Genomic DNA, 15485 nt, shown 5'->3' on the forward strand with positions numbered 1-15485 from the left:
ACAAAACTCGCCCCAAGGTTGTCTTTAACAGGGACACTTTTAGTGAGGTTGGAGCAGGGGGAAGACTGGTTGTGGGAGATTGTGAGAGGTTTATAATTCTTTTTTTTCTTTTTTAATGAACTGCTGGGCAAGATCTTTTGCTGGTGTACAGAGTGAAAAAAATACTGCAAGAAAATAGATTTTCTAGAAAATAGAAGTTATTTAAAAAAACTTTTAATAGCAGAAGTAGAGCAGGTTTTGGAGCTGATAATGTTTTGTACTTGCATTGGCAGCTTTTATCCATGGGATTCAGTGATTTGACACTTAAAATCATGGAATGATCTGGGTTGGGAGGGAATTAAAAGCACATTCAGTTCCAACCCCGACACCTTGCACTATCCCAGGTTGCTCCAACCTGGCCTTGGGCACTTCCAGGGATGGGGAATCCACAATTTCCCTGGAAAACTGGTGCCAGAGGCCTCAGCGGGAAGAAGGACAAGTAGCACTATTTATAAGATTATTTCTATGGCTTCATTTCATATTTAGATATGATTTTATAGACAGGATATATCCCAGTTTATGGATTTTTTTTTTCCCCCAAAATTTGAAATAATTTGAATAACTCGAAATCATTTTGGTTTTAAAAACTAAGTTGTGTGGAGCACCATGGGCAGGGCCACCTTCCACTTATCCCAAGCTGCTCCAAGCCCCATCCAAGCTGGCCTTGGACACTTCCAGGGATGGAAAATGACTGTTCCTTCCTGCTTGTGTTCCGAATATTTTTACTGAGGATTGTCTTTTCCACCCCAGGTTCCAGAACTAAGCTCTTCCCAGAGCAAAAGTTGTCCCCTGGCAGAAGAATTCCTGCACCCACTTGGTCTCCATCAGTCGGTGACTTCTTGGAGCCTTCTGCCAAACGCTATCCCAGAGACCTCCTGGACGTGCTGAATGCACCCCCAGGCTCCATGGTAAGGAGCAGTTCCTGGAACTTAGAAATGAGGAGTTGTAGCCAAACCTTTCTTTCTCCTGTTTGACTCCTGTTCTCCGTCCCACTTTGATTTCAGCAATATTTCCCAGGTCCCCAGAATCATGGAATGGTTTGGGTGGGAAGGGACCTTAAAGATCATCCAGTGCCACCCCTGCCATGGCAGGGACACCTTCCACTATCCCAGGCTGCTCCAAGCCCTGTCCAACCTGGCCTTGGACACTTCCCAGGATGGAGAGTCCACACCAGGCCTCACCAGGGCCTCCCCACCCTCACAGGGAAGAATTCCTTCCCAATATCCCATCCAAGCCTTCCCTCTTTCAGCTTAAGGCCATCCCCCTTTGTCCTATCACTCCATTCCCCTGGGATTGAGGCAGCTAAACTCAGAGAAGAACACCACTTGTATTTTCAGCTCAGTTTTACACCAGAATAAATCCATGGATCCTAATGGATTTCATCCACTCGTGTACTGGTGGAAGGAGCTGAATTTCATCTCTCAGTTCTCCACAATGACATGGAGTTGTCCTATTCCATGGGAATAGCTGGATGCAGTTCATAGGAGCACGAGGATTCCCTATGAATGCCATCCCATGGCAGTGGAAAACTCATCCAACCGAGGCCTTCCCAGTTTTATTCCAGCAATAACTGCCAGGGATCAAATTTAAGCACATTTTTTCACCTGCTTTTGCTGTTTCAATCAACAAGGATTTCAAATAATCTCTGGAAACTCCAGCTTCCTCCCTCTTCCTTTTTTTTTCCTCTGCTCCTAAATAGTCCTTTCCTCTAGGACATCCCCTCTCCTTGCAGGCAGATGTGGCTGATGCTCCTTTTTGAGGACAACAACAGCAGAAAGAGGAAAAGAAAAATGAAAGCTGTAAACTGTGTTCCATTGCAGGGTGATGATGTCATTACGATGAGGGATGGCTTGGCAGGCACCACTTGCTGGGCAATTCCCTTCTTTCCCTGTGGATTTATAACTCCTCTGATGTTTCAAATCCGTGCTGGGGATGGAGGAACAACCCCTGCCCCCCTCTTTGCCAGGCTTTAAAAATGGTGTGGGAAAAGTTATGACTGAGGAATGGGTGATACAAACAGGGAGACTCCCACCTTTCGGTTTTCTGAGATGAAATCCCTCTTTTCAAGTGCAAAATTCACAAACTGCCAGCAGCATTGTTCATTTTCATCCAAACTTTGTCAGTTTAAGGTGAGGGAGAAGCCGAAATATTTCCTGCCTTGGTGACACTCTGCCATCACTCCTACCCCAGCAATTCCTATTATTTTTAACTTTTATTTCCAAAGTTTACATTTTGTGAAAGCGAGGAGAAGTGGTTTAGGGTGGAGGAGGCCATCATTTACCTCAGGTTTCACTCATTTTGTGGCCACAAAGCTCTTTTTCTTATTATTCTCCTTTCCCAGGAATACCTTTGTGTTATTTACTGCTCTGAGTTTTCATTCTCTTTTTCCAAAAGCTTTCCAGTGTCAGCAGAAGTGTCAACATTCCAGGGGAAACCCAGATGCCTCTTAGACCATACTGAATGAGAAAAATAGAATCTGCAGCCTTAAAGCCAAATTTTGGCTCAGCTGTTACATTTGGGACCGTAAATGATTTTGTCACCTCAGTAATGTCCTGGCACTGCAGTAACCACACTCCCCTCCCTTCCTGGAGAGCTGCAATTAAAAAAGGAAGAAGAAATTCGTGTGAATTATCCATGAGCAAAATAAGAATCTGATTCCTTGCAGCCTCCTCCCTTGTGAGCAGCCCAGCCCTGCCCTAATTTTCTCTGGCTGTAATTAATTATAAAAGGTAAGGACAGAAAGGTTCTGCACCTGTAATCCACCCCGGGGGGGGGGGGGGGGAATAAATAAAGGTCAGAATGCTATATTTAACAAAAGAAAATGAAATTCAAACCAAGCTCAGTGAGCATCCGAGCAGAGCCTAACTTGGGCTAAACAGTGAAGGAATTCACGATTCTGACGTGAACACTGAGCAGATTAACTGGGCTCTGTCTCAGACCATGACAAAATACCTCTCCTACAGCCACGATGTAGCCATTAAACTGATAACTATCAGTGCCTATCAGCTGATAACAAAGCAGGATTTAATAAGGTTCCTTTGTAATTTGCATTTTTTCAGCTCACCGTGGTGCTGGGTTTGTCTGACCTGACAAATTGCATCGTCCTACAGCCCACCGTAATTAACACACCCTTCAAACTGCACATTTCCCACTCTGCCAAGATCTCATGGTGCAAAGTCATTTTAACTCACTCAAACTTGCTCCAGGTAATTCCTTCTTTCACCAAATTAAGGTTGGAAAGACCTCCAAGATCATCGAGTTCATGGTCACCACTAAACCATGGCCCCCAAGTGCCACATCCTCACATTTTTCCAACATTTCCAGGTTTGGTGGCTCCACCACCGCCATGGGAAGCTGTTCCAATGCTTGACAGACTTTTCCATGAAGAAATTTTCCCTAAAATCCACCCTGCCCCTCCCCTGGCCCAGCCTGAGGCCGTTCCCTCTCTCCTGTCCCTGTTCCCTGGGAGCAGAGCCCGACCCCCCCGGCTGCCCCCTCCTGTCAGGGACTTGTGGACATTTTTGGATTCCTATGAAGAAATAAAGCTTCACTGGAGATGAAAATCTTCATCATTCCAAGCCAAAAATATTTCAGACCAAACTCTGTGATTTATGTAGATGAGCAAACCCCACCCAGCACCTCGTTCGTTCTAATCCAGCTCTGCTGTTTTCCCAGGATATCTAAATGCAAACCCTCTGGAATCCTAGCAAGGGAAAGGAGGATCCCAGCTATTTCAATCCCCACAAATAATTTTAAATTGCTGTGTAAAGTTGGTCATTTTTCTTCCCCAGGAAGAAGCCTCTCTCCAAAGACGTTGTTCTGCAGCACGTCAGGCTCTTTTCCACAGGTAACCTGGAATAATTCCAGCTAAATTCCTTTGGAATGCACTCAAAAATGCCTCTTTAGGGTGTCTTCCCCACTGCTCTGAGGGATGAGTGATCAGAAACTGTCAGGGGTTGCAAATCTCACAGAGAACTCTCCTTTTTCAATCGAGTCCTAACGAATAAATCACAACCCCTTGGCTTTTGGGAGTGCAGCAATCCCCAAATGAACACTGAAAATGTAGTAACTTGTCTAAAATGATGACATTATTGCAAGTTTCTCTGAGAGAAGAAAAAAGGAGCATTTTTCTGGCAGCTCACGGTGTCTGCTGTGGTTTTTTAGCACTAATAATTAGTGATGGAAGGCCACAGCAGTGCTCAACACGAGGTTTTTTGCTGCAGTGGATATCTCTGTTTAAAGAGGATTTCTAAAGCTGATTCCACTTCTTAATTTCTTTTTTATTATTTTTTTTAAAAATATTTTTAGATTTTTAAAAATTTTAAAAAATATTTTATCCTGACTGCCTCTCTTTCTCTTCTTCCTCATGGTCAGAGACCTGCAAAAATGGGTCAAAACTCTATAAATCTCAAGAGATCTTCTTTCATTGATCTTTGGTGGCTCTCCTGCCTTCCCCTGGTGTAAACCTTCCTAATCCAAACTCTTTTCCTGCCTGCCATGGAGAAACTCGCAGTGGTGGAATTTAAAGCAGCAGAAGGAATAGAAAAGTTCAGCTCATTGCAGTCACCAGTTCCACATGCCAGGTGTGTTGGTGAGAATTATTCCAATGGCAGAGTCTGGAGATTCAGTCTAAAAATCAAAAGAAAATTAAAAACACTCCAGAATTAAACTGTCTTTAGAAAACCAGTGGTTCAAGCTTATAGGCAGATGCATTTTGCAAATCTTTACTTAAAGAAATGGGTTTTTAAGTAGTTGATAAATCCATTTTAGATCATTTTGAAATGAGAAAATAAAAATGGCAATCAGTATTTTCTTTTGCTGGAGGTTTGGGGTTTGGTTTGCAGCATGAACTCCTCGTCTCAGTTTGCTTTAAGTCATTGCTTTTTGCTCCCTTTATTCCACAATTTTCATTCCTGGGAAGCTGATTTTGGAGTTAAGCTCTGGGGCAGGTGAGAGAAAATCCTGTCAGCCCAAATCAGCATTTCCTGAGGAAATCCGGCCCTGAGGGACAGGTGGGAATGGGAGGCAAGAGCAGACAACTCTCATTCCCTCCAGGAATTGTGTCCAGAGGCACCATGAACAGAAATGTTATAAAATACTTGGAATTCTGAGGGAGAATCTGAATCCTGGAATGCAGCAGGAATTAGCAGAAAATCAGGGAGCCACATCCATCGTTGGTGCCTGGCTATGCTTTGGAGTGTTTTTGTTTAAATCAAATCAAGAATTAAGTAGAATTAAATCAGATTTAAGTCAAGTTTCAGAGAGAGGTTTCACCTTGGAAAACTCCCCTAGGATTTGCTGGATCTTTCTCTGGATATGGAATTATGGAACCATCCCTGGCAGTGTCCAAGGCCAGGTTGGACAGGGTTTGGAGCACCCTGGGATGGGGGAAGGTGTCCCTGCCCATGGGACAAGATGCTTTTTAAGGTCCCTTCCCACCCAAACCATTCCGTGGGGCAGATGAAGAGAATAAAGTTGATTAAAGCTGATTAATTTCAAATTATTTGGGGGAAATACCAGAAAACTTCACTCCGAGGGCTTTGCAGGAGACCTGAAGCAACACAAACCAAGTACTGTTAAAAAGGAGATTATCATTTCAAAAGACCAAACTCATGAATTCTACAGGTCAAGGAGTCTGTGTATTTTTAGCACACAGAAATACCATTTTGGTCAGCTAAAAGTTTCCACAATGGAAGATTCTTTTAGGTGTTAGGCCAGATTTTATCGGTATCAGTGTTCTGAGCAGTGTTTTATTTGAGGATTTGGATCCTGATTCCTCTGCTTGAAAAGAGCTATCAGTGCAAAGCAGATTTTTTTTTTTATTTTTTTTTTTTTTTTTTTAAATCCAGGCATTCTTTGGTCATGAAATGAGAAAGAATTCAGTAATTTTAGTATTTCATCAGTGGCAGTGCTGGCTCACCCACCCCTGCCCTTCCTTGGCTCCAGTGCCAGCAGCCTTGGGATGAATGGATGGAGCTGCAGGTCAGGTTTTCCCAAATAAACAGAGGATTTTCTTCACCCAAATCAAATTTCCTCCCTCCCTGAAAACCCATTTGTGCTGGAATCATGCTGGGACATACCTGGCTGTGACCAGAACTGGTAGAGGCCATAAAACCCTATTCCAATTAAAAATAAATCAAAATCCTATGAAATATCTAAAACTGCTGCCAAAAATAGCCAGTAAGTTCCTAAAGTACTTAAAACTTTGCCTTTCTCGTGCATCAGGACATATTAAAAGATGAATCTCCTCATTACACATTTGAATCCGAACAGGAATGGATTGCTCAGTTTCCCTGAGTCTGGCAGAAAATCTGAGGCTGTGTCACACAAGAATCCAACTTCTTTTATTTATGGCAACCCTGCAGGGTTATCTGCATACATTTAGATCCTTAAATCCAAATTGAAGCTGCAAGCTTGGCTTCTTTATTCTTTGCTTCTGGCTGTGTGCAGGTGTAATTAAAGTCATTTTGATGTCTCATTGCCGGGCAGTGTTCGCTGGTTTGCTCTGACTGATTTCAGTGGACTGCCTCCGTGGTTTTAATTAATTTAATTTTTCAGAATCACAGATATAGGGCATCATTAAGGTGGGGAAAAGACCTCGAAGATCTCTTTTGGCTCAGCATTTCATTAAGGGCTTCTCTCATTTTGACACCCTCAGTGGTGCTTCTCTTGGGTTTAACTCTGGTTTGAGTCTGGGAATGAGGCGGTCTCCACGCAAATTTGCCAGAATTTTGGTTTTTAGTTGTCCTAAAACAAACTCCTCATCTTGGGCGTTATCCACAAGGGGTGGGATTAATCTCACATTATTTGGGGTGTGTTAAATAAAAATATCTCTCTCTCTGAGCAAGTTGCTTTGTTTTCTATGTGTGACCAGAACTTTCGTTTTTGGATCATTTCAGGGATTTGGATGCTGAATCCAAGAGTTCCCATCAGCAGCTCCTGAAACCAAGGCCACCTCTGTCCTCAGATGCCAGGAACCAGAACTTTCACCTGACTATGCCAGAGACCAGGTGAGCTCAGTTCAGGGTGGGATGAAGGTTAATCCTAAACCATCAGCAGCCTGATGAAACACGTGGTGCTGCAGCATAAAACTAAAGTTATGGATAGGAATGGTTTCTTTTTGCCATAATTCACACCCACAGGAAGGGATTTTCAAGAGCTTTCTTTCCAGGGGATATTTGAAGGGAAAAAGATGCTGAAAGAAACTTGGTCCAGGCATAGAAAACCAGAATTTGAGTGATAAAATTGGTTTTGAGTGATTAATTTGAGTGATAAATTAGTTTTAAAATGAATTTACCACAGTTCCTGCTGAGTGGCATTTGGGTGTTATCATGATCTGGAAATCCCTGTCTTTAAATTCCACCAGGTGCTGAGCTCTGTGTTGCCTTTACCTTCCTCACCCCCTCAGCCTCGTGTCTCGTGCAGCCTCTCTGCCCCTGGGTGACGACCACCCTCAGTTATTTGCTCCACAGCCAAACAGGGGACACCTCCTGTGTCGTTTCAACATTTGAAGATGTTTCCTCCTCAAATCCTCTCTCCTTGTAGAGAGGAGAAGATCTGAAGAGAGATCTTCGCTGGTTTTAGGCCTTCAGCTCCCAAGTGAGTCTGTGGCTCTGTCATCGCCCCTCACAAGGAGTCCATGGCTTCCTCTGCTGCTCCTGTTCCAGGAGGAGATCTGAGCTCTGGCTGTGACCAGGGACACTTTGGCCTTTTTTCCTGGATAATCCCATTTTCCCCCCTCTCTTGGCCATCTGCTGTCACCTCATGCTCTGATGGCACGGCCTAGGGAAGCAGAGCAGGCCAGATCCCACTCCCACAGCAGGAATTAGGGCTGTGTCTTCAGCCAGGCTCTTTGGAATGACCACAAAGCTCATCTGAAAGCTTCATCTCAGAATCAGCCACACTCTGTGCCCTGTGGCTGTTGGTAAAGTGGAATTCCATGGAATTCTAGAACGGTTTGGGTTGGAAAGGCCTTAAAGCCCATCCAGTTCCATGGGCATTGACACTTCCACTGTCCCAGGCTGCTCCAAGCCCCAGTGTCCAGCCTGGCCTTGGACACTTCCAGGGATCCAGGGGCAGCCACAGCTGCTCTGGGAATTCCAGCCCAGCCCCTCCTCACCCTCACAGGGAAGAATTGGATTAGGGGCTCAATCCCAGGCCTGATTCCTTGTTCTCATTCCATCCAAACCAAGGCACCATTCCTGCTCTATCTAAACACACCATCCCATGGATTTGCACCGACATATTCTCACATCCTTTAAAAACCACCATGGAATAATAATCCCATGAAATAATGAGGTGCTTTCCACATTAAGCCACATGAGAGAGGCTCAACATCTTTATAAGATCTCAACTCATTCCCTTCATCTCGAAGCAGAACTCTTTAGCTCACCTTGCTGAGAAAACCCCTCAGAATTCCCTTTAAATCCCAGCCACTTCCCTGGATGGGATGTACAACCTGCCACTGTAATTCCAAGTGCTTAATTAACACCCTGGAAAAAGGCTGGAGCTGGAGGCCTCTGCAGATCCATTTATCCCGAGAATTTGTGCTGAGGGGGGAGCAGAGGCAGCTCCTGAGTGGAACTGGGTGTGGAATGAGCTGCTGAGGGATTCTGCATCATCTGCCCTCAGCGAGAGGCAGGACCTGGAAGTGTGAAGTTGGGAAGGTCTCCCCCGTGGCAGATGGGATGAAATCTGGATTTCCACCGCAGCACATTTGGGTGTTGTGACTCGAGCAGTGTTTGCATTTAGCACCCTTAATAACAGAGAGGAGAAACAACCATGAGGGGAGAAAGAAAAGCAAACTGCTCATCTGAGTCATTTCCTGGGCCTTGCAGCAAATTCATAAAGGAAATACGGAAAATTCAGGGAAAAAATTGGATTAAAGGTGTGATTGATGGAAATGCTCTTGTAGAGAAGCAGCTGAAATGTTGGGGAGAAAAATCCCCCATTTCTGAAATATTCCGGTCCAGCCTGTAAGGATTTTTTTAAAAAATATTGAAGTGGTTTAATCTTTTCTTCTTCTTTCTCTCCAATTTTATGCTTCCAACACTTGGGATGGAAGAAAGTGTAAATTTAAAAAAGCCATCAAGCCGAACATGTTGAGCTCCAGGTATAGCCAATGAAGGAAATGACATTTTCCAACATCAGCGATTAATCCAACCATAAAATCATTAAGGCTGGAAAACACCTCCAAGATTACCAAATCCAACCCCAAATTTTTTGCATTGCTTGTCCAATCTGGCAATTTTTATGTAAAAAAATAGACACCTTCAGCTGTGTGGGAACAGCATCACCATTGCTCAGGTCATTCCCACTTCTTGGAATCGGGTCCTGCCGTTGTTCTGTTGCTTCTGCTCTGCAATTAAAAGAAACCTAATTAAATTTAATCAAGTAAAAATTCAAGGTTTTGGTTGGACATCTCCCCTCTGACCTGCAGCTTTCAGCAGGACAGTTTCTAATTTCACTGCTAAGACCACAGCTCTGGTCTTCTCCTTGGAAGTAACCCATGGTAATTTGTTTTTTCCTGATTCCACACCAGTTTCCAGAGATTTTTGAGCTCTCCCACAGATGGAAATGCGGATTTTTTTGGCCTGAGCTTCCATTCGTTTTCACTCCCAGGTTTAACCAATTTATCCCTGCAGGGCAAAATATCCTACAACTGTCCTTCAAAGTAAGTGATAAATTCTTTAGGGCCCTGTCTGCTCTATTTCACTGCTCACTTTTGTCTGTAAAGGGGTTTTTTATTACTCCTTTTCCTTTCCTTTCTCTCTTCTTTTCTCTCTTCTTTTCTCTCTTCTTTTCTCTCTTCTTTTCTCTCTTCTTTTCCCTTTTTCTTTTTTTTATTTCTTTTTATTTCATTTCTGTTTTTTCTTTTTATTTTTCTCTTCCCTTCCTTTCTCTTCCTTTCTCTTCCTTTCCTTTCTTTTCTCTTTCTTATCTTTTTCCTTTTCCCCTCCCCTTTTCCTTTCCCTTTTTTTTTCTTTTTTTTTTCTTCTTCCCATTTTTCATTTCTTTCCCACGTTTCTGATGGGGAAATTTTACTAAAGGGAAAACTTCAAATTTTGGCTGCTTCACCTCTAATAATTCTCTGTGCTGAGATTTTCAGGGCAGGACTGAACACACATTATCCAAACTCATTTCCAGGGAAAAAAGCAGGAAGGAGAGGGAGCCTCTCATTCCTTTCTAAACACCTTGGACACCCCCATGGCACAGACCCCCTAAGCTCCAGTTTTCCCCCATGTTTTTGACATTCTGGCATAATTCTAGAAGGTTTTTACGACTTTTACAAGTCATGGAGTAGTTTGACCAGAAACCTTCATTAAATTGCACATTTCTGGTGCCACTCGGACCAGGAAAACCTTCCCTCTGGAAATGATCTCCCACAGTTTTCCTGACCTTCTGCCCTCAGAGAAGGGACAGCCCAGGAGAAGGGCAGGGAATACTTGGGCTGAACACTGCTGGATGCTGGATTTTGACACCGTGAAGTCCTGTGGGATGAAATATTCCTTTCCCTTGATAAAATATTCCTCTCCCAGTGACAAAATTCTCAAAGACTTCCACACTACCTCTGGCAACAAAAAATTCCCTGTTTCTCCTGGAAGTACCAGACTTTTATCCCACTGTTCCTGATCCCTTCTTCCTGGGGTATGGATTTATTCAGCCACCACTGAAACACTTCTTCCCTCTGTAATTCGTTCCCACGAGCTAAAATGCTCCTTGCAAGAAGGACAGGGATGGAATTCGCTTGGATTTCTGCACCATGGATAGGGTCAGGGCGGATAATCACTGAACTCCCTCCCAGACTGATAAATCTATACATTTGTAACTCCTAAATCTCTGAGCTGGCCTCTCTCACCTAGACCAGAGACATTCTGGAGTGTCAGAAGCGTTGCCAGAGAAATCCAATATCAATCCAGGCCTTTTCCTTGCTTTTTCTTGGAATAAATTGATGATATCTGGATGGAAATGGGAAGCTTTTATCAGAGCAAGCTCTGGCGTGGTCGTTATCCCTGGCAGGGCCTCCGAGCACTCAGGTTTTGGCTTTGGATTTTCAAGATACAACTGCTCAGAGTAGCACCCAGGGCACTACTCACTGGCTACTCCAGGTTTATGTTGGCCCTGGGAACACCGGAAACACAATTCCAGCAATTCCTCTTTTATTTACTCGGAATCCTTTCCTGCAGTGCTGCTCCACAGGTTTGGAAACAGGGGAGCTCCAATCCTCATCTCCCACCTGGAGCTGCTGAACCTCTTCATTGCTCCTGCTTCATGAAATCAGTAATCAAATGAAATCAAATTAAACCAAATGAAATCAAATGAATCAAATGAAAATTGAGAGGTGTGGTTGTTGTCTTTGCAAACTCCAGAAGTTCTTGGAGGATTGGGAACAGGCTCTGTGGGATGGGGATTTATTTCCCACTCTCTCAGCTGAGCTGTGTGCCTGCACCACCAATAACTCTGTCAGACGTGATCCATCTCCTTTTTTATTCCTGTTCTCAACCAGGAATCTTTTCCCCCCTCTGCTCCAGGGAATTTGGGACTTACAAGGGCCACCTTTTTGTCCCAGCTGATGCAGTTCTTACTGAAAGTCTGTGGACTCAGGTTCCCCTTTCTCCAATTCACCTCCCCAGAGACGCCAAAGCTGAGCACCAGGAGCCAGGAGGAGCTGGAAAAGGAGTGGACACATCGAAAGGTTGGAGTGATTTTCATGGTATTACAGAACCAGGATGGTTTGGGTTGGGAGGGACCTTAAAAATCATCCAGTGCCACCTCCTGCCATGGGTAGGGACAATTTCCACCATCCCAGGTTGCTCCAAGCCCCATCTAGCATTCCAAATTAATTAATTAATTCCCACTCCAGCATTCCAAATTAATATCAAAAAACCCCAGTGACTGCTGAGGCAAAAAGTTCCTCACCCACATGGATGAGGTCGAGATATTCCCCCAAAACCTCTGGAAATCTGTGGTAAATTTTGACTTTTTATCGGACTAAACCCTCTTCCCTTCTCCATGATTCCTGCAGGCGCTGAAGCACCTGGTGAGAACCTCCAGAGGAAATCCAGCAAGGCCAAGTTGGGTTCTTCTGCTGAGCCTCAGCTCCAAACCCAGCCAGGCTCCCACTCCAAAGCTGTCCTGCCTCCGATCCCAGCTGGACGGAAAAGCACCAACTCCTGATGGTCACTTGTATCCCGATTTTTGTCATGCTGACTCTTTCTCACCCTGCTTTTCATCTCTTTCTCTTCAACAAAGCAAAATCTATCAAATATTATTGCTGAATCCATTTCTGATTAACTCTCCAAAAGGACCAAAAAAGAAAAAAAAAAAAGTTATTTATTTATAACTTTATTAAAAAGGAATTTCTCTATTTCCCAAAGGCAGAAGTTATTTCCCTGGGCACTCTCAGCTGGGAAATGGTGGAGATTTTTTTCCTGCCAACCACAGGATTGTATCTTCCATTAATTTCTCACTTCCTTCCCCTCCTATATTATGGATTTAATTGAGGTGTGGAAGCACCAGGGCTTCTGATAATATTGTCTGTGTTGTGGGACTGGTGAATTATTTAGAAAAGGGATTTTGTGAAATGTTCAGAGGGAAATTGGGAGTGAAAACCAGCTCAGAGTTGGGGGTGGTTTTTTTGAAATAAAATGTGGCTGAGTCACAATTATTTGATTTGAAAGTGGATTTAAACAACCTAGCGAGGAGTCATCAGCAAAAATGAGAATAATTATTGAGAACCAGCTGAAGGGGTAAGAAGTGAGTGAAGATTTGGGTTTTGACAAGACAATAAAACTCTCAAATTAATGTTTCTCCTGATTAATTTTCATTGCCTTCTACTTCCAGAGCCCTTTTCCCTGAGCAGGTTCCTCCTCAGAGCCCTTTGCCTGCACAGAAAATGGGATTTTGTCCCAGTTTGGAGCCACGGAAGAGCCCAAAGTGTCCCTTGTGGCCAAGGGATTTGTTGATTGAATAGGATGGACTGAATGAAGCAGCTCAGGGTGAGTTAATTGAGATTCAGGGAGCCTTACATTCCAAAGCTTTTTAGGAAGCACTTCCCATGGAGCAGCTGGCTGGATCCTCAAGCTGAAGATCAGCAGCTCTTCCAAGGATCCAGTTCAGTGAGGTGGGGGTTGGACTGGACTGAAAACCCACCCAAAATCCTGCAGCAAACCATGGAATCCTGGAACGGTTTGGGTTAGAAGGGACCTTAAAGATCATCCAGCGTCCAGGGACACCTCCCACTGTCCCAGGCTGCTCCAAGCCCCAATGTCCAGCCTGGCCTTGGGCACTGCCAGGGATCCAGGGGCAGCCCCAGCTGCTCTGAGAATTCCATTCCAGCCCCTGCCCACCCTCCCAGCCAGCAATTCCCAATTCCCAATCTCCCATCCAGCCCTGCCCTCTGGCACTGGGAAGCCATTCCCTGGCTCCTGGCCCTCCAGGCCTTGGCCCCAGTCCCTCTGCAGCTCTCCTGGAGCCCCTTTAGGCCCTGCAAGGGGCTCTCAGCTCTCCCTGCATCCTTCTCCTCTCCAGGTGAGCACCCCCAGCTCTCCCAGCCTGGTACAGAGCAGAGGGGCTCCAGCCCTGGGAGCAGCTCCAGGGCCTCCTCTGGATTTGCTCCACGTCCTGCTGCTGTTGGATGCAGCCCTGGATGCAGCATTCCAGCCATGTCAATCTCTTTTTCCTTTTGCTTCCATCCCTGTCCAGTTCTCCCAGCCAAGACCACTTCCCCATTCATCCCCTCTTGGAATATTTACTCCCTCTTGCAGAAAACAAACCAACCCAAGTTTATTCCCCGAATTTCCTCAGCTTGGAGTCCAGAATCCTGCAAGACCCTTGAGCCTCTTGAGCGACGTCAGCAATTCAATCTTCTCCTATTTACAGGAAAAGCCTTAAATTTTCAACTTTCCAGTGCAGGAATTGTATCTTCATTCGGATTTTACAGAGCTGAGGATACAGGAGAAGGATAAATATTCCTCCTATTTCCCAGCTGGAAAAAGAAATGATTTGTTTTCTGTGAGCCGGGGCTCACTTGCATTTGTCTCAGGTAACGATGGTGGAAAAGAATCTCCTATTTTACAATCAGTTCTTGAGCCCTGAGCTTCCCAAACTTCCACGTGTGAGATCCCACACGTGGGCCAGGGAATCCAGGCCTTGCATGGAAATAGGAAATGGGATTTTAGAAGCACCAGGGAGAGGCTGAACTTCCTCAAGTCAACTCAACAAATTATGGGTTTTTTGCCTTCCCTCCCTCAGCTTCTCCGCTGTTCCCTCTCCAGTGCTTCCTTCCCAGACTCCGGATCCAATTCCAAACCCAAATTCCTTCCCAAAACATCTGGATTACGCTGCCCTTTCCTGCATCCTGAAGCGTGGAACATCTGGCTGAGGTTGAAGGCAGAATTGCTGCTGGATTGTAGACAGGGAATATTTACATTCCATTTCCCAGATTTTTTCAGGGAATTCTGTTTTTATGGGCAGGGAAGGGTGTTTGGATCACCTTAAGTTGGTCATGCTCAAACTGAGCCTGGAATTTTACAGAGGATTTAAAGTTTTTTGAAGAACCTCAAATTCTGCTGTTTGAGGATTTGAATGTTTTTTTGGAGAACCTCAGATTCTGACTGGAGGATTTGAGTCTTTTTGGAGAACCTCAAATTCTGATGATTTAAGGACTTCAGTCTTTTTGGAAAATGTCAAATTCTGATCCAAGAATTTGAGTCTTTTGGCAGAACCTCACATTCTGCTGTTTTGAGGATTTGAAGTTTTTTGGAGAACCTCAAATTCTGACTGGAGGATTTGAGTCTTTTGGCAGAACCTCACATGTTGATGTTTTGAGGATTTGAATGTTTTTGGTGAACCTCAAATTCTGATTTAAGTATTTTAGTCCTTTCAGAGAACCTCACATTCTGATGTCTTGAGGATTTAAAGTTTTTTGGAGAACATCAAATTCTGAAGATTTGAGTCTTACCTGGGATCTCAAATCTGGATGGTGTGAGGGTTTGAGTCTTGCTGGGAGCCCTCAAATCCCGAGGGTCTGAGTCTTGCCTGGGGATCTCAAATCCTGAATTCCCACAGTCCCAACTGCTCCAGGCTCCCATTGGTGCTGGATTTAGGGAAACTTGGATGTGATGGTGGGGTCTTCTCTTAAACCCCACCCAGCCAGGCTGAGTCTTTCCTATTTTCTCTCATATTAAGGAGAAATGGTGAATTGTTATTTAGATTGGAAATCCATGGAAAATTTCTTTATGGAAAGGGTTGGAACAGCGGGTGGAGTCGTCATCCCTGGGGGATTTAAAATCCATGTGGCACCTGGGGACATGGCTCAGCGGTGGCCTTGGCAGTGCTGGGAATGGTTGGATGATCTCAGAGGGCTTTTCCAACCTAAACAATTCCATGCCTCCATTCATTTTCCAGCCACCAGCAAAGCATGAAATGAGAAGCAAACCCCACAC

General features: G+C 44.5%; 1 protein-coding gene across 4 annotated transcripts in view; it reads left to right on the forward strand.

Moving 5' to 3' along the window:
* Positions 1-12843, forward strand: part of LRGUK (leucine rich repeats and guanylate kinase domain containing) — a 40465-nt gene extending 27622 nt beyond the window's left edge. Inside the window, exons 16-21 of one of the 4 annotated variants that reach the window (XM_048302405.1) lie at positions 790-947; positions 3831-3886; positions 6939-7049; positions 9104-9151; positions 11673-11734; positions 12065-12843. In XM_048302405.1, the coding sequence (XP_048158362.1) occupies positions 790-947; positions 3831-3886; positions 6939-7049; positions 9104-9151; positions 11673-11734; positions 12065-12216 (587 nt within the window). In that variant the 3' untranslated portion in view covers positions 12217-12843. Of the gene's footprint in view, positions 1-789; positions 948-2433; positions 2792-3830; positions 3887-6938; positions 7050-9103; positions 9152-11570; positions 11735-12064 lie in introns of those variants that run through there. The other 3 variants (XM_048302404.1, XM_048302406.1, XM_048302407.1) reach the window with 3 other exon arrangements.
* The last annotated feature ends 2642 nt before the right edge of the window (positions 12844-15485 follow it).

This window comes from Corvus hawaiiensis, chromosome 4 (assembly GCF_020740725.1).
Source record: "Corvus hawaiiensis isolate bCorHaw1 chromosome 4, bCorHaw1.pri.cur, whole genome shotgun sequence".
NCBI lineage: Eukaryota > Metazoa > Chordata > Aves > Passeriformes > Corvidae > Corvus > Corvus hawaiiensis.